At 43.9% G+C, this 18,928-nt stretch overlaps 1 protein-coding gene across 1 annotated transcript; it reads right to left on the bottom strand.

Annotated features, from left to right (window-relative positions):
* Positions 1–8,647: 8,647 nt before the first annotated feature.
* Positions 8,648–10,495, bottom strand: LOC130830405 (sperm-associated antigen 11A-like). The gene is made up of 2 exons (XM_057697612.1): positions 10,373–10,495; positions 8,648–8,836 (listed from the first exon to the last, which is right to left on the bottom strand). The coding sequence occupies exons 1-2, from the start codon at positions 10,425–10,427 to the stop codon at positions 8,649–8,651; spliced, it is 243 nt and encodes an 80-aa protein (XP_057553595.1). The 5' UTR covers positions 10,428–10,495; the 3' UTR covers position 8,648.
* Between the last annotated feature and the right edge of the window lie 8,433 nt (positions 10,496–18,928).

Below are 18,928 nucleotides of genomic sequence, written 5' to 3'. Positions count from 1 at the left end.
TTCTCTAGCTGCAGCGAGCGGGGGCTGCTCTTCGTTGCTGTGTGCAGGCTTCTCATTGCGGTGGCTTCTCTTGTTGCAGAACACTGGCTCTAGGCACGCAGGCTTCAGTAGTTGCGGTGCACGGGCTTAGTTGCTCTGTGGCATATGGGATCTTCCCAGACCAGGGCTCAAACCCGTGTCCCCTGCATTGACAGATGGATTCTTAACCACTGAGCCACCAGGGAAGTCCTTGACTTTTTGATTTTTAAATTTCAGGTATAATTGACAAATAAAATTGTAAGATCATGGTGTGCACATTTTGAAAAGGTTTCCCCCATCTAGTTAATTAACACATTCATCATCTCACTTCTCCTTCTCCTTCTCCTTCTTCTTCTTCTTTTTGTGAGAGCCTTCTTCCTTTTTTCCCTTCTTCCTCTTTAAACTTGAACACACATTTCAAACTTGGTCAGAGTGGTAATGACTCAGGACCAGCTGCTCAGACTGCGGTGCTTCTGGGGAGAGGTGAGATTGGGCAGCACCTCTTTTCTTTCTCTACGAATTTTCACCTTCAGCAGAATAGTTCTTTGCATCCGCATCAAAGCCCTGTATTGTTTCCCTGAAATCTTCTTGAGGAGACTGGTTTCTGGAGGTCTGGGGGAGTCTACAGGAAGAGGATTTCAGCCTTTCAAACTTCCTGGCAGGCAGAAAGGAACATTTGAGCAAATTGGTGTGGGTTCATGTTCAGACCTGAGCTACTAAACTTTAGTCAATGTCCCCCTATTAGCAAGGGAAGAATTATCTAGAAGAGGTAGAGGGGGGATTTCTTGGGAGACAGTTCCTAAGCTGGTATTTCCATTAGACAGAAATCTCTGCTCTCACTCTTTTTGCCTCCACGGATGTCATCAAACGTAAAATGCACCACTTTTTAATGCACGACTAAAAAAATGTCAGTTCAACTATGAACAATGTATTTTTATCATATGGAGTTTTAACTTTATAGTTATTGAATGAGCTCTTCGAAACTTATTTAGACATAATTACTTATTATATTTTGTGCTTTTATATAAGTGAAAAAAATTGTTTCCATGTCAAGAACATTGTTAATGAAGCAATTCTTACAAGGGTGTTTAACTTGGACTTTTTTCAAGGATGCTGACACCTATTAGGCAAACTCTGATGATGGTCTTTTCTTTAGTCTTAGGTGAAGGTGTCGACAGAAAGTCTCTAGTCAAAAACCAGAGCTGACACTCTTTCCGCAAATGGCGCTTTGGCAGGGGGTTGGCTGGAGCATCGAGGAGCTGCTCCCGGAGCAGGGGTGGGGTCTGTGGAGGGACGCATCACTAGGCCACCAGGAAGGCTCAGCAAAGGGAAGAGAGGACCAGATGCCCACGAGACCCTCACCCTCCATGGGGTGGTCATGGAGGGCGCTGCCACCTGGAGAGGGAAATTGCGGGACTGGAAGATCCCGGAACGAGGCTTTCTGCCAGCACTGTGTTTCTCCATCCCTCTTTTCATGAGGAGCTGTCTCTCCATTGAATTCCTTTCCCAGGACTCACGGTGTCCTCCCTCCATGTGAGCAGAGCGCCATGCATGCCAGGAAAGCAGAAGGGCCAGCCAGGCACCAGGAATGCAAATTCTCACGGTGAGACAGCCTGGGGCTCCCGGGCTACACCTCTGCTTGAGCAGCTGATGGCAGAGCTGGGGTGACTCACGGACAGGATGTTCAGGTGTGACACTTGATGCTAGGCATGGTGCAGTTCCAGGTGAGTGCCACGAAAAACATTTCACTTGATCGTGGTCACTGTGTTGCTCCAGGGAGGAAGCTGGGGGAGCACAGACGGGGCGGCTACCGGCCCAAGTTATGGCTCGAAGCCAGGTGAGTGTCCTCACCCTTCAGAAATCGTCTTTGTTAGAGAATGGTCTTCAGGACACGGGGATGAAGGGGAGGCTGGGACGAAGTGAGAGAGTGGCACTGACATATACACATGACCAAATGTAAAATAGATAGCTAGTGGGAAGCTGCTGCATAAGACAGGGAGATCAACTCGAGGATGGGTGACAACCTAGAGGGCTGGGATGGGGAGGGTGGGAGGGCGGCTCAAAAGGGAGGGGATATGGGGACATATGTGTAAATACAGCCGGTTCACTTTGCTGTACAGCAGAAACTGCACAACATTGTAACGCAATTATACTCCAATAAAAATCTAAGGGAAAAAAATTAAAAAGTAGAGCTAGCTTTGCTGTAAAAAAAAAAAGATTAAAGTCATATATTTACAGAGCATACCTATGTATGAAGTTACATACATAGGACTCTATGGGAAATAAATGTGTGAGTTATTTTCTGAATCCAAACGCCTTGTGCAGGATTTATCTGCTTGTTTTTTTCAATGAAAACTCAAAATCAACTTTAATAAATATTTGTTTTAATAAAGTAAAACATAAAAATGTTTTTAAGAGTCTGCAATAGCTATCTATCTACCATCTATTTATGTAATTCAATGATTTTTATCTCTTAAAATAAAAATATTTTCATATACCAGAAAAAAAAAAAAAGAAAGAAAGAAAGAAAAGAAATCATCTTCATTAGCCCTGTGGTTCGCAGGGCCATCTTGGCAGCACTTAAGAAGTACATATGGCGCCCAAGGCTCCACCTGTAGGGATCTGACTGAGTGCCTGGGGTGGATTCTTAGCTGATTCTGTAAAGGGACCTGAGTGACACCATGATGCGCGTCCAGAGCTGAGAACCACAGCCTCAGGTAGAGTGTCATGGTTCCCTCAAACCCCCTCCCTGCAGTAATGTGACCCCGGCCACCACCACAGCCACCCAATGAGTAAGGCTCCCAGTGAGTGGCCGACAGAGGAGCTGCAGTGACCCTGATACACGTTGTTGCACCACATGCTGCCACAGGCCCCCTAAAATCTGTGAGGAGAGAGGCTAGCCCTCCCCTCAGAGAGAGACTGCGCTGGCGGAGGAGACAGGCCGTGGGCTCCACTTCACTCAGAGAGGGAGGCTGCTGTAGAGGAAACACCGCCCTGGGAGCCCGCCTTTGTACAGGAAGACAGCGCTGTGCGGGGGGCGGGAGCCCCGTTTCAGATAGAGAGCATTCCCCAAGGAGACACGTGGGGCCCCCGGCCTTGACCTCAGAGAGGTCAGCAGCTCCCTTGGAAAACAAGGCCTGGCGGCTGGCCCTTGTTCTCAGACAGAGAGGCAGAGAAACAGTGAAAAGAAATGCCAGAGGGTCGGCCATTTTCCTTCGAGAGAAAGACGGCCCTGTTGGAGGAGAAACGCCTGGTGGCCAGCCCTCCGTCTCCTACAGGGAAGAGAGCTCCCTGAGGAGAGAGGCGGGAGGGTCGCAACCCCCTCAGTCAGAGACAGGGCTCTGTGAGGAGAAGTACTGAGAGCCACCCTTGTCCTCAGACACAGGGGCAGAGTCCTGAGGAGAAAGGCCAGGTTGGCGGTGCTCTGCCTCAGAAAGGGAGACAGCCCTTCATGAGGAGAAATCGCAAATGGCCTGCCTTCTTTTTCAGACAGAGAGAAAGCGCTCTGAGGAGAAAAGACAACCCCCCTCTTTAGACAGACAGACAGACAGGCAGAGGAGCTCTATGAGATGAAATGCCGCCCTTCTATCCTGTGAGAGCTTCGTTGCTCTTTCTGGTGACGGGTGTGCTTCAACCCTGTCCTCAGGGAGAGATCACACCTCAGGACGGCACGTGTTTGGTGGCTTCTAGGCCCTGTTTGTCAGGGAGGGAAACAGGAGCAGGAACAACCCAATCAAAAAATGGGCAGAAGACCTAAATAGGCATTTCTCCAAAGAGGACATACGGATGGCCAAGAGTCACATGAAAAGCTGCTCAACACTAATTATCAGAGAAATGCAAATCAAAACGACAATGAGGTATCACCTCATACCAGTTAGACTGGGCATCATCAGAAAATCTACAAATAGTAAATGCTGGAGAGGATGTGGAGAAAAGGGAACACTCTTGCACTGCTGGTGGGAATGTAAATTGATACAGTCACTATGGAGAACAGTATGGAGGTTCCTTGCAAAACTAAAAATAGAGTTACCATATGACTCAGCAATCCCACTACAGGGCATACACCCAGAGAAAACCATAATTCAAAAAGACACACTCCCTCCAGTGTTCATTGCAGCACTATTTACAACATCCAGGACATGGAAGCAACCTAAATGTCCATCAACAGATGAATGGATAAAGAAGATGTGGTACATATACACAATGGAATATTACTCAGCTGTAAAAAGCAATGAAACTGGGACATTTGTAGAGACATGGATGGACCTAGAGATTGTCATACAGAGTGAAGTGAGTCAGAAAGAGAAAAACAAGTGTCGTATAGTAAAGCATATATGCAGAATATAGAAAAACCGTACAGATCAACCGATTTGCAAGGCAGAAATAGAGACACAGATGTAGAGAACAAACATGGACACCGAGTGGGGAAAGCAGGGGCATGGGGGGGTGAATTGGGAGATTGGGATTGCCATATATACATTACTAATTAAAAAAAACCTCAAATTGTACACTTTATATGCAATTTATTGTATGTCAACTGTATCTCAATAAAAGTTCTTAAAGAAAATAAATAAATAAATAAATGCAGTTTATTGTATGTCAATTATATATCAATAAAAGTCCTAAAACGAAATGAAACAAAGCAAAATAGAAGCAGGAGTCCCTTGACTATCCCCACGTTTTGGTTTGGGCTTTTCTAAAGCCGTCTTTCCAGAAGCCATCTGATGAGCTTTCTCTTAACTTCTTGTCTTTCTTTTTTCTTTTCTCCTTCCTTTTCTTCCTCTCAATGTAGTAGACATGAGCTACAAGTTCAAGACAAGACCACAGGCCCTGGGCTTTCGAGGACGCATCAGGCAAACAGCTAGAGGCGTGTGGCTGCGGGGCGGGTGATGTTCGCCCTGGGTGTCCTCGGGTGGTGCAAGAGGGGCCCCAGGTCACTCAGGGGGATGCTGTGCTGCCTCCCCAGGAAGTGTCGTGTCAGCCAAGACCTGAAGAGTGTCCATGGGCCTCGGAAACAGAATGCACAAAACCCAGGAGGTAAAAGATCAAAGGAACTTCCGAAATGTAAGATCCCTTGGGCGGGTTGGAGATGGCTGGAGCTGGAGGGCCCCAGGTTTTGGTGTGAGGCCTCTCGTGGTCCATGTCGGGGGCTTGGGGCCCCACACGAGGACAGGCAGCAGCCTTCAGTGAGTTCTGGGCAGTCTTGACGGCCAGGGCCTCAGAAGGTCCGGTCTGGCTGCAGACTCCCAAGTCTGGAGGACCCTCACTTCACCCCCAAGTGAGAGAGGAAGCCCAGGACTGTGGGTGGATTTCTGAGCTCCCGGGGCCCCTGGTTTTCTTGGCTCCTACATGTGTGATTGGGCTGTACCAAGCTCTTTCTGCGAAGACGGCATATTTGCCTTCCATGGAGGAGGATTCTGCAGGCTGTTTCAGAGGAGGAATGCTAACAGGCTGAGCTGGTGCAACAGTTGTGAGGATGCATGGCCTGTGGCCTCGCAGAAGAACTATGTTGGAGGATATTCTCGTTTGTTTTGTTAAAACTGCATCTCAGCCTCTGCAGTTTATCTGTGTTCAAAGACCCCAAGACATGGGGAGGGCAAGCGCGTTTGTCTGAAGAGTCCAGAGGAACTTGACAAAGAATATTGACATCAAACTCAGGTGAGGGACTGTTTCACCCATGAGGGGTTTAAAAACCCACTCGGGCTATAATTGTACAGGGAGAGATCTTGTGTAAATGTGTCCATGTGTATGCCTGTCTGTATTTTGATCGCTAAACTACTCCACCCACAGGTATTCAAATATGATGTGTACTATTTCTACACTGAAAAAAATCTCAAATCACTCTATGTCTTATTTGAATCAAGAAGAGTCCCACATTAAGTAACAAAATGAATGACCCGTATTGTCCCAATACACTGTCGTTGGCAAGGAATTTGAAATCAGCGTATGCAAATATATGTGCACATTACAGCTGACGGGCGTGAGAGCTACAGGACTAGAGTCTGGGGTTTCAACTCCGCATTCGAGAGTCTTTCCATGCCACTGTGCTCCTCGTGGGGGGATTGTTTGATTACGTGACCTCTTGGGCCCCACTTTTGTCTAAGATTCCGTGTTTGAGGAACAGGGGACGGCAGGTGAATTCTTGTCGCGGAGACTTGGCATCCAGGACTCCTCAGGGCTCCTCCCAGCCTTGCTCTCCAGCTCTGCTGCCCACGGCGGGCAGCAGCGAACCCCGAAAATGACTGGCTCACGTGCTCAGCTGTGAGGCAGTACAACAGGCAGAGAGGGTAAGGGCTTTGTCCCACTTTCTGGCCAGCTGTGAGAGAAGAGAGGGGGATGTGGGCTTTAGGCTGCGACAGGGATGTGGCAGTCGTCACAGCGGGGTGTCCCCAGTCCCCTGGTGGCCCCTGCATCCTGTCCTTGGGTCAGAAAGGATGGCAGCGGTGGGTTGAAGATCTGTGTTTGAGGCTTGGATTAATTTCCTCATTCATCACCTAATTTACATGGACTGTGCTTGGCTGGTCACTAAAGTTCCACTTAGGAGTAAGACGCAGACCTGTGCTGAGGATTTCAAAGGCCAGCAAAAGAAAGCAGATATGCCAGTAAATAATGGCATCACAGATCCTCACATGGGGGTGCACCAAAGAGCCTGAGGCGGGCACAGAGCTCCAGGGATAGATTCCGGTGTGCGGTGTGCAGGGGAGAGGCTGGCAGGGTCCTGAGTGGAGGGACATTGGAGCCCTTTGTGGTATAGGGAGGGACTTCCCTGTCCTTCCCAGCTACTCACTAGCCGTCTCAGAAGAGGAAGCTGAGTCTTTGAGAGGTGCTGTGGAGGATAAGTGTATTTAACTCAGAAAAAGGAGCCATGGGGATGTACAAGACTTTCCAAGTATAAACACTGGACCCCTGTTGGGCCCAGTGGGGTCCCTCTGCCTCCCGCTGGCTGCCTGGGGCCCAGAGTCAGCACCAGGAACAGTCCAGCCCCTCCTGGGGTCGGTAGAGGGTCCATGCTCCCTACCCCACTTCCGCCAAGAGAAGAGAGCTTGCCAAAATCCAGGTTTCCCCGCCCCCCCCCCAGCTACCGCGGACCCCTGATGAGGCACGTCCACCCACACGGTAAGCAGTGTTGGGTCTCCCTCATTTTATTTTTGAGGAAAATAAGGTCAAGAGAAGGGGCTAGAGGTAGAACCAGACCCCGGTTCCCCAGTATTCTGGGCACTGTGTTTATATTTGTTTGTTTGTTTGTTAAATCCCTGGTGGACGTGGAGTGATGGACAGTTGACAGAGTGTGTGTCTGCCTGTCCTGAGCGTGAGGACTTGCCGTGTTTCACTTGGGAGCAAAAGCTAAGCCTGGGTCAGGTCCCTTCCCAGGCAGGTATTCCCTCCAGGTCCAGAACTGGTCCTCCGTCCTTTGAAGGGATGACAGAGGGCTCCACAGAGATGCCTGCGGTTAAGAGAGGCTCCACTCCATGCAGCCCCACGCGTCTGTCTGAGTATATTTAGAAAAAAACCAAGAGTGAGTTGAGGAGAGCCTGGGGGGAGACCAAGGCATTATGCCAAATGTTCATTGAAACTTGAGCTGGGAATCCAGATAGGAACCCAGAAGGAGATTTTCTCAGTGGCCCTTAAAGTGAGTTCAGCTTATTTGTGAGCAAAGTGGATTCAGGCAGTGAAATACGGAAAGAAGCTACCTTATCACACTCTCTACGTAGCCTAGGAAAACCTTGGCAGCTGGTTTCACACATCAGGACACTTGCTTTTATTATTCTTTTACATTTCTTACCTGTGATTAATATTTATTGCTCTTTGGATGACTGGCTCAGAGATACAGTATGAGTGACAAGTTCCAACGGGATTCAGAGAAAAGCAAAGGGCAACGGGTTGTAAGCGTCAAGGTTACACGCTTTATGAACAAGAGCCCTGCTTTGCTTTGCTTACTCAGAAATATGCTCTCTACAGGAAACATAGAACAACGAGCCCTTGGTGGGCTAGATACGCCAGGAACCCACTTAAGAATCGCTCACCTGGGAAGTTCACTTGACCTTCTGATATTCGTTTCCTTTCCATCCTTAAAACGGAACTGCTTCAACCTGATTATATTCTCCATAAGACTGTGTGGTGATCAACTGAGATAGCCTGAGATTAAATGTTTGAAAATTTTTTTTTAAATCCTATTTACATGTGACTTATTGTCACTTGAGGAGGCTGTGGAAAGGGCACAAGTCACATCATATTCTGGAAATAAGTAGGATGGGGCTGGGATTGGGTTTAATGAGAAGAAAGATGTCATTCAGTGGAAAAGAGGCCAGTAAATTGGCTGCATTTCTGTCTCTCTGATGATGACATCAGTTTGCAGCTGGGTTCCTGATCTACTCCGATTTGTGGGTTTGTAAGAGACAGTCCCTGGACCAGAGAAAGGAGGTAGATATAAAATTCTGAGACTCTTTTAAAAAACAAACAAACAGAAAAAAGGCAAAGTAGGCAAGCGTTTAGGAAAAATCTTTTATCAGACGTTCACCCTGGGTACTGGATTCATTTGACACGTATTTATTGAGCACCTACTACAAGCCGCACATTCTTCTAAGCCCTTAGGATACTTCAAGATCCCACCTGCCTCTGGAAGCTTACATTTAGGTGCTAGATTCTCCATCCATCTCTGGTTTATATTTTCTTTCTTCCTCTGTATGTGGTATGCAACACCTATTCCAGGGATCGGAGCAGATTTCAGCTTTTTTCTCACCAGAACGGCAGAAAAAAAGTCTGCAGGTTCCATGTTGCATAAGGCAGATAACATTTCGAATTCCAGGTGGAATGTCCCCTATCAATTCAATAAATTAGAGTTGATATTTAGTTCATATAGCAAAAGAATAAAGGATGACCCCGGCCTACAGGCCAACTCTGCATGTTTACTATATTCTTAAAAAATTAAGTATCTGGACAGGTTCAAGTTTAACTGGGCTTCAGTTTCTTAGCTTTAAACCAGGGACTATAATCTGTACCTAGAATGTTGTCAGGAAGATATATATATCATATGTATATTTTTATATGCTATTGTATCGTATCAGGCTTCTCAAGCTTCCTGATGATGGATGTGAGTTAATGCAATAAGGAAAAGCAGAGGGAGTTCTGGGGGACAGAATGGGATGATTGGAGGGCGGGTCTTGGTCTCTAGGAAAATAAGAAATGGTTCTCATTCTCAGCTGGTGGCCTAATTTTCGGTTTTACAGCCTACAATGAAAAAGAAAAGAAAACAGAGTTCTCCTCACCATGACTTGTGAACTTGTAGGTCAAGCACAACTACCCAATGTTCCCATAAGGAAAGCATTTTCTATTTATCACAAGAAAGAAAAAAAAAGGAACTACATGTGGTGATGGATGTAGACTAGATTTATTCTGGTGATTATTTTGCCATACACACAAATATGGAATCATTATGTTGTACACCTGAAACTAAGATAATATCATATGTTGATTATATCTCAACTTAAAAAAGAATTGAGACAGTTTGGGAATGAGACGGTTGAAAGAAAAGTCTCATGTCAGGTCTACAAATGTCATCTATCATGACTCAAAAAACAGAAAATCAAAACACTCACGGTGTCTGTCTTACATGATTTGGAAAACAACACTGCACGACATCAGAGCTCCAGATGGGGTATACGCTCTGCACCTGCGTCACCTCAGCTCTGTCATGGCTTGGAGAGGACAGCGAGTGAAGAGACGGGCTCCTCATCTAACGAAGCTCAAAGAAGCAGAGCCTAGGGATCTGGAGATCTGCACTGGCCTTCCTTCTTCCAGCAACAGATGATTTCTCCTTGGACAGCTTACTTCACTGGCTACGCCCCCGTTTTCCTGTGTGGAATAGGCTCTCTGTGAAAGCTGGAGGAACGCTACTCTCAGCAGGAATGACCGCTGCCACTGGGACTGAAAATTGCCCTTTCTCGGGAGCGTGTGCCCTCTCTCTGTAAAGTGTGGGCTTCCGCAGAGGAGCATTCATTCCCTTCCAGCCCTGGCATTTGGAGAACTGTCATTTCTTTACGCAAACTTTTCTCAGACTCTGGTGAACGCTTCCTATTTGTACCAGAACAAAGACGCCCTTTGACTTGTGTTATGACCCTGAAAACTCATACCTAGCTTTTAAAAAACTCTTTATAGGGAAAACCAACATGGCCCAGGGCTGAGCCCCAGAGGGGTCCCCCTTCGCCCACCAAGGACACAGACACACCCCCAGTCCCCGCCCCCACCCCACACGGACACACACATCAATGGAATTCCTGCACTGCCTTCCCCAGGCTCTCCCAGCTCACCCCTCCTGGCTGGGAGCAGCTTTCTGCCCTGACCAGGAGATATTTACCTGAGTCCATTTGGACCAAACAGAAGAGAACAGCGAACAGAAAGAGGACCTTCATGTTTTAAGGTTTCCTCGGGTCTCCCCACCTCCTGTACAGAAAAGCAAATCTGATGAAAGAGCCAAGTGAAGCGGAGAGGAGAGGGCACAGAAGCGGGACATTTATAGGTTTTTGGGTACACTAATCAGGAATGAGCACATTTATCTGGTCTACTGACTAAGGCTGTGGGCAGAAGTCACTGGATGCTCTTCCTTTCTGCCTAAAAATAGACAGGCTCCGTCGTATTCAGGGACTGACCAATAACTCGGCACATAGAGGTTGAAGTGGAAGAAGAACAGGGGTGGTGGTTACTTAGCACCAGGTGCTGGGCTAGGTGATGGGGACAGAGACTCACAAAGATGTGGTCCCTGCCTTTCAAGCAGCTTCTGGCTGTGCAGCATCTACCGCAGTTGAACGCACAGGCACACTCCCAAGTGTGTACCCAACAGACGGAGCCCATGTGCACAAGGACAGGTACATGAATGTTCACAGTTCATTACAGCTATCAACGCAACACAACCCCAAGCGGAGTACAACATAGTCGTAGAACGCATGCAACACGAATATGCCTCATGAACATTCTGAATGAGAAAAAGAGAGGAAAAAAAAAAAGCCGGACACAGCGTACGGTATTATTGTTTAAATTTGGCAAATCTAATCTATGTATGCAAAGTCAGGAAGTAGTCTACTTTGGGGGAAGAGGGCAGACTCTTCTCTCATTAGACAAAGTTTTCTTGGTTGAGGGGGTGGGTCTAGTGGGAGTCATGGGAGCATGGCCCTGAGGGCCGCGTTGACCTGCTCTAGGGAGAGTCCCGCGGGGCACAGAGTTGCAGGATGGAGCCGCGCCTGAGAGGGAGGGTGGCGTCAGAGCCAGGTCTGGAAGGACAGCTGCCTGTTCAGGCTGATGTAACAGATGATGCTAAAACACCCAGTGGATGCAGCTATGCACTTTGCCGCTACGTGATTTTGGTCCCAGCATCACTTAGATTTACTTCCCTGGAAATTCACTCACTAAGAAGTTAAAAGCAAGTCTTTTTCCATCCTGTCACCCAGGCCTTCATGATGGCTACTACCAGTTTCTTATTAATCCTTCCAGAGGTTTTCTATGTATATGGAAGCAGGTATGAATCTAAACTCCCCTTTTTTAATAAATGATAACAGAATATACACCTTATTCTAGACTTGCCTTTTTTCGTATGACATATTCTGGAGATGTTTTAAATAGGTGCATGAAGAACTTCATTCTTTACAACAGTTGCATAATAGCTACAAGACCACATAGAGGTGGTCTCCTGCCCCTATTTCACCAAAGTGCAGCAAATATATTTCACCATGAGTCTTACCTACAAAATGGATTTTGACAACAAGATGTCAGATGGCAGTCCCATACTCCTGAAGGTGAGCAAGGGCACCGGTGGGTGGCACCCAGTGTGGGCACCCAGGAGAAGGGGAGGACCAGGCATTCATTTTGGAGATTCCAATTCAAGAAAGATTAAGCAAAGGAAGTGGGTCCTAACAAAGGATTCCCTTATTCGCTGGCTTTTCTGTACCTTGTAAAAACACCTATGAAAATATGACTTAAAGAGAAATTGCTCGGGAACTTTATACCTCTCTTTGCCAGCAAAAAGGTCTACCAAGTGCTAAGTAATTATAAAATAGATATTAAGATGTGTGTGTATGTGTGACAAACAGTAAAATTTGACATTTTTTTTCTATGGAGCATTTGTTCTGAACACATCTGGGAAATCACCTGTTGTAAAAAATATATAAGCAGATTGATTTAATCCTTGAGAAAACGGACTTCCATACCAAAAAACACATCCTAAAAGTTCAAGGATTCCAATGAATAATTATAATTCTGAATGCATCTCTGTGGATGGAGAAAGTGCAGCTATAAGATATAAGGATTTTTGTTCAATAAAAACACAAGAGTGTGTATACCCAAATGTATGGGTCATTTTAAAAAAGTCACACCTTGGTAAATGAGACAATACCAAGTATGTTCTATTCTTTGTATTCACTCTTGCTATTTATACTGGCCTGATTTAGAAAGCATTTAAGGTAAATGTGGATGGTATATATTTTTCTAGCTGTAAAGCCTAAATAGTTGTGAAACTATAGTTTGCAAATTGTTTTCTGTATAGTTTGGAAATTTCATAAGCTGTGTTGGAAAATCGGCTCATTTGGAGGAGAAATAAATTAATAGTATCAAGATTTATCACCCCCCTTTTCCTCTATACTTGAATCTATTCCCAGGTCACAGACTTGGCATGCAACCAGTAAGGAAAAATTTCGCAAATAGCCTGGAGGACCAGGCATGCCACTCCTAGGGAAGATAAACTTGAAAATCAAGCTCATGCAATGACCTCATTAATCTGGTCACAGGTTCACAAGTTTGTATAATTACAGGGTTGAAAGAAACTAAAGCTCATTTTGTTCCAACACAGGAGACAATTATTCCAGAGTGTGTTACACTCACGAATACTAGAAAACAATATAAGGAGAGGTGAGAGACACACTTGGGTTTGAAAACATTCGATAACAGCAAAACATTTTTATATATTCAAGGAAAACCTTGATACAATTCCACAATAATTAGACAAACAACCCAATTAAAGATTGGGCAAAGGACTCAAATAGACATTTCTCCAGAAAAGAAATACAAATAGCCAACAAGCACATGGAAAGATGCTCAACATCATTAATTACTAGGGAAACATAATTAAAACCACAGAGAGATACCACTTCACTTGTGCTAGGATAGCCATTAAAAAAAAATAACAGTAACAGCGGAAAATAGAAAATATTAGTAAGGATGTGGAGAATTCAGAACTCTCATACCTTGCTGATGGGAATGTAAAATGGTGCAGCTATCACAGAAAAGTCTGGTGGTTCCTCAATAAGTTAAATGCGGTTCTTATATGATGTAGAAAATATATATTCTATTTATTCAAATAAAACTTGTGCATGAATGTTCTTAGCATCACTATTCACAATCACCAAAAAATGGAAATGACCCAAATGTCCATCAACTGATGGATGGAAAAACAAATCGCGGTGCAGCCATATAACAGACCATGTGCTATAGCCCTAGAACGACCTAGATTTGCTGTGTAAGTCACAAAGAGAAAGACAAATATCATATGGCATCACTTACATATGGCGTCTAAAAAGTGGTACAAATGAACCTATTTACAAAAACAGAAATAGAGTCACAGACTTAGAAAACAAACTTACAGTTACCAAGGGGGAAAAGGGAAGGGAAGGATAAATTGGGAGATTTGGGCTGACATATACCCACTATTATAATATATATAAAATAGGTAACTAATCAGGACCCACTGTATAGCACAGGGAACACTACTCAATACTCTGTAATTGAGTAAACAAGGGGAAATGAAGCTAACTATGTAATATGGGGAAAGCAGATAAAAAGGAGTGGATACATGTATATGTATAACCGATTCACTTCGCTGTACAGCAGAAACTAACACAACACTGTAAATCAACTATACTCCGATAAAAAATTAATTTAAAAAAGGAATGAAGGATTGATACATGCTACCACCTGGATGAATCTGGAAAGCATTCTGTCAAGTGCAATAAGCCAGACACAAAGGGCCATATGTTGTATGATTCCATTTGTATGAAATGTGCAGAAGTGGCAAATCCATAGGGACAGGAAGTGGATTAGTTGTTCCCAGGGATCAGGAAGGGTGGGGATGGGGATTGTCTGCTTAGTGGACAGGGTATTTCCTTTTAGGTGATGGAAAAATTCTGGAGCTAGGTAAGCTAGTGATGATGGAAGCCCAATGTGTGAATGTACTTAATGCCACTGAACTGTATACTTTAAAATGGTTACAATCACAAACTTTGTGTTATATATATTTTATTACAACAAAAAAAGAGAAAATCTTGAGGATTTTTGAAATCATATAATATCAGAACAGAAAGGAACCATTAATGATTGTGTTGTTAAAATCCCCCTCATTTGGGGCTTCCCTGGTGGCCCAGAGGTTAAGAACCCACCTGCCAATGCAGGGCACACAGTTTTGATCCCTGGTCCAGGAAGATCCCACATGACATGGAGCAACTAAGCCTGTATGCCACAACTACTGAGCCCAGGTGCTGCAACTACTGAGCCCAGGTGCTGCAACTACTGAAGCCTAGAGCCCGTGCTCCACAGCAAGAGAAGCCACCACAATGAGAAGCCTGCACACTGCAACAAAGAGTGCCCCTTCTCACAGCAACTAGAGAAAGCCCACATGCAGCAACAAAGACCCAACACAGCCAAAAATAAATAAAAAATTAAAAGAAAAAAATCCCCCTCATTTTAGAGAAAGTGACTCACCTGAGGACACACAGATGGTTAATTTTACTTCCAGGAACCAGATCTTTGAACAGCCAGGAGGTATTTCTTCTACCAATGTAATGAGTTGTAATGCTAAGTACATATACACACATGCAAACTACTCTACCCGCCATATAAAATAGAATGCACTCTGATTTTATATGTGAAATCTAAACTCTTTCAATTCCACCTTTCTGTCTATAGGTGGCAATCTGTGATGCTTTTGGACCTGAAGACAAATGACTTCCTAAGAAAATTATCTAAAAATCCACAAAGAGAAAAGAACTTTCTGTGGGTTCATGTTCAGCCACATTATTGGTGGAATCCATTCTTTATGGAATGTTCAGCCACAACATTTTCAAACAAAATGAAAACTATGTCGTTAATCTTATAAAATTGAGAATGTATCATCATCAGTGCAACAGTCTCTAACATCTTAATAAATTTCCAAAGTCTCTGAGGCCAGCGTCTTCCTCTGTCTATATGTAGAATGAAGTATTGTGGTTTGAAGTCCTTTAGAGTTCGAAAATTATGCAAGTCTTTGATTCTATCTCTAAAATTCATTAATATAATTAATAATAATAAAATTGACCTATGATTTAGCTGCCAGGAAATTCCTGTTTGACAGACCATCATAACAAAAATGTACTTTGGACCCCAAAATGGTGTATATTTCCATGATATTTCTACACTTCTTATTTGGCCTTGTGTGACATGCAAAGCAACAGAATTTAGAAGTTAAATGATGAAGTAGAAAAATCTTTGTTATTTTATAGAATTATTTAATCATAATACCTTGTTTTGTGCATTTTTTTATAGTTAAAAATGAACTTTTACAAGCTTTATCTCTTTAGCAATTCCATAATCTAGACAGGGTAGTTATCACTATTCCAATTTTAATAGTTAAGAAAGAGAAGCATGAGGGGACAGGGTATAAGGTTACAAATATTATAAAACCATCAGTTTTAGCATGGGGATCTTTTGGTTCCTTGTACAATATTCTTTGTCATCGTATGTTTGGCCATAATTTAAAACCTACCTTCCTTACGTGTTCATCATGTGTTGCCATACCTTTGTTACCTTAAGTTGTCACTTGACTAACAGACCATTAATACCAGTGGCCAAGCACCTGGGAACTCCTTGGCAGGAGAAGCTATATCATTAGTTGGTTGATACCAATATTCTATACATTAAGGATGTGACTTGTAATCACTAGAAGGCTCTGTAAAAGGACAGCCCTCCCCACTGTCCCATTCTTAACAAGCTTAATCCAGTTCTCTTTTATTTTTTTTTTTTCTGGCCATGCCTGGGGGCTTGCAGGATCTTATTTCCCCAACCAGGGATGGAACCCACACCCCCTGCAGTGGAAGTGTGGCATCTTAACCCCTGGACGGCCAGGAAAGCCCCCAGTCCTCTTTCTACTGTAGTTTAGAATCTGTAAGGAGAATTCCCATTCATCAAAAAACCAAGCATTCATTTGGCCATTGGTTATCACCTTGGCTTCTGTATCTGAGTAAAAGAAACAGTGAGAGTTTCCTCAAGGGGTTATTTGGGGCCTGTAAATAAGGCGAGTGAAATTCCAAGTGCCATGTTTGCAATAAGGTGTATTTGGTAGATAACAGCCATCTGCTGGGGACAGCGTGGTGGACTGGAACTCCACTGCAGTCTCCTGAAAGAGCAGGCTGTCATCCTTCTGATTGGCTTGGACACCAAGGCACTGGAGCCTCCAGGTACCAAAATGGCTTCCCCTGGCACAAAGAGGGAGAGTGTCTTCCCCCTTTCCATTAGGGTCTGTGGAAGAAGCCCAAGGCTGTGCAGCTGCCCCCCAGTATTTTATAGAGTTCTTAATTTCAGTCTAGTCATTTCAGTCTAACCATTTCATTAAATACGCGACTGGATACAGTGAGAATTGGGCTGGGAATTCCACCCACCTGCCATCCAGGGGGTGGATGAGACAGGGTTCTACTGCCCTCAAATAAATGGTGATTGAAGCCATTTACGCTTCTCCACTCATTTATTTACCCCCTAGAACGTAAGCTCCACGCAGGCAGGAGTTTCATGTCTTTGGTTCTTTACTACATCTTCAGCACCTAGAACAGTGCTTATCATATAATAGGTACTCAATAACTAATTGTTGAGTAACTTCATGTTCACCAACAGAGATAAAATTCAGATAAATATATAGCGTATGTTAAACAAACAAACAAACAAAAACAACACTACAAAATAAAGGTAAGGGAATAGTATTGGGAAGACCCATCCTGTGAAAAAGATCCACTGCAGGAATCAGAAGACAATTCTGTCTCGTATTTTTTTTAAAAAACTGTATCTACTAATTACAGGCAACTGCCTGCAAGGACAAAACAAGGTGGGATAAAATAGTAAGCTAAGATTCGAAAAAATGAACTGCAAGAGTGAAGTTTGTGGTGCTAAGGAAAAGTCAACACTTTGGAAATTGAATTAATGTTGTGAGGGTCACACTTGAGTTGGCATCCCAGACAGAGGAGGGAAAAGACACAGACACGAAAACTACTAGAGAAGGTGAGACACAAAAGTCAGAGGAAGGCAAGTCAACTAAAGTCTCCAGCATCCCTAGGAAGAAAACAGAAAATTTTCAGAGAATATGTAACATGAATGGCGGTTACCAGGAGCTGGAGGGAGGGGAAATGGGGAATTATTAAGCCACAGGTGTGAAGTTTCAGTTACGTAAGATGAACACGCTCTAGAGGTGTGCTGTACAATACTGTGCCTGTGGTCAACAATGATGGACCATACACAACATTTGTGATAGATATCCTGCTAAGTGCTTTTATCACAATAAAATTACATTAAAAAAAAGGAATCGTTAAAATACAATTTAAAAATAGTTTGTAAAGTAGAGAATTACTGAAATAAGCCAGTTTACAGGACTTACCAATTTTCAGATAAAACCAATTAAATGAGAAGTGCAGTTCAATATGACTTAATGAAATGTTTAAGGCATAAACAAAAAGAAATAAAAGCCTACAAAAATCAGGAGTCCTGTAAAAGAACAAGAGCAGACCTGCCTTATGTCCCTCTTACACTACACCAAATGCTAGAGGAGAGGCACCTTTGAGATTTTAGCAGAAAAATTGTGCTGTGGGGATTTGATTCTGTGATGGATTCTCTCTCATGGGTAAAAAAGAAAATCATTCAAGGAATCAGAAAATATTTCATCAAAATATGATTCTTGAAAATATTATAAAATTTACATTTGTTTCTATACTACTTTGCCTCTTTTTTTTTTTTTTTTGAGCAAAGGAATACCAGATGCTAAATTCTGCCTTTAGATTTGCCATGTTCAAACCCATTTTCATGTGTCCTTGTAACAAAGGACAGAAGGCATGACTGTGTCCTTCAATGTCAAGACTGTGGCTTTGCCATTCTGTTGGTTCTGGAAGGAACAGCTACTTGTGAAAAGCACTTAGTAATTGGCTCAATTCAGCTTTTCCTTCTCAAAGTCGTACTTAGGTTCTTACTTACATTTCCTCTATCCAAAGTGGCTCTTCACATTTACTGAAGCATTTCTTACTCATCATGTGTCTATTTTACCACATGTAGTGTTTCATGACCTCCTTTTAATTCCTGAAGCAATAAACAGAATTTTCAGGCTTCACTATCCCCATGGAACTATCTCACACTCCCCGAAAGGCCACAGGGCAGTGTCTTATCTATAATAAGACCAATTTCTCTTTTCACCAGAGGCTCCCATCAAGTCCTTGGTTCGCACCCACATGAATTACATCAACACAGCCCTTGGGTGTAGACCAAGTGAGATAATCAACTGGGTCCGCACCACCTGACTCTGGCTGGGGCAGCTTTCTTGTTTATGGCTAGGGAGTCTTACCACAATATCTGCTTGAAATGATCTTTCCACTGACTTCCTCTCGTCCTGGAATCCTTCTGGTGTGTCTCTCTTTTGTGTTTATTTCTGTAGCTTCAAATAAAGACAAAAGCGACCCATCAGCATAACCAGCCTCCTTTCCTCCCAACCCTGGAAACTCCTCTGGGGTGTTCTTTGCTCCATCCTAACTCAGTTCTTTAGTTACTTCCTATAACCCCCCATATTAACCCCCCTGTACAGCTAGCAATCATTCACCGGACCCTTGGGTAAGCCAGGGAGAAGTTTAGGGCAATTATTCATCATTTT

Source organism: Hippopotamus amphibius, chromosome 10, assembly GCF_030028045.1.
Source record: "Hippopotamus amphibius kiboko isolate mHipAmp2 chromosome 10, mHipAmp2.hap2, whole genome shotgun sequence".
Taxonomy (NCBI): domain Eukaryota; kingdom Metazoa; phylum Chordata; class Mammalia; order Artiodactyla; family Hippopotamidae; genus Hippopotamus; species Hippopotamus amphibius.
This window is presented reverse-complemented; position numbering and strand designations above follow the sequence as displayed.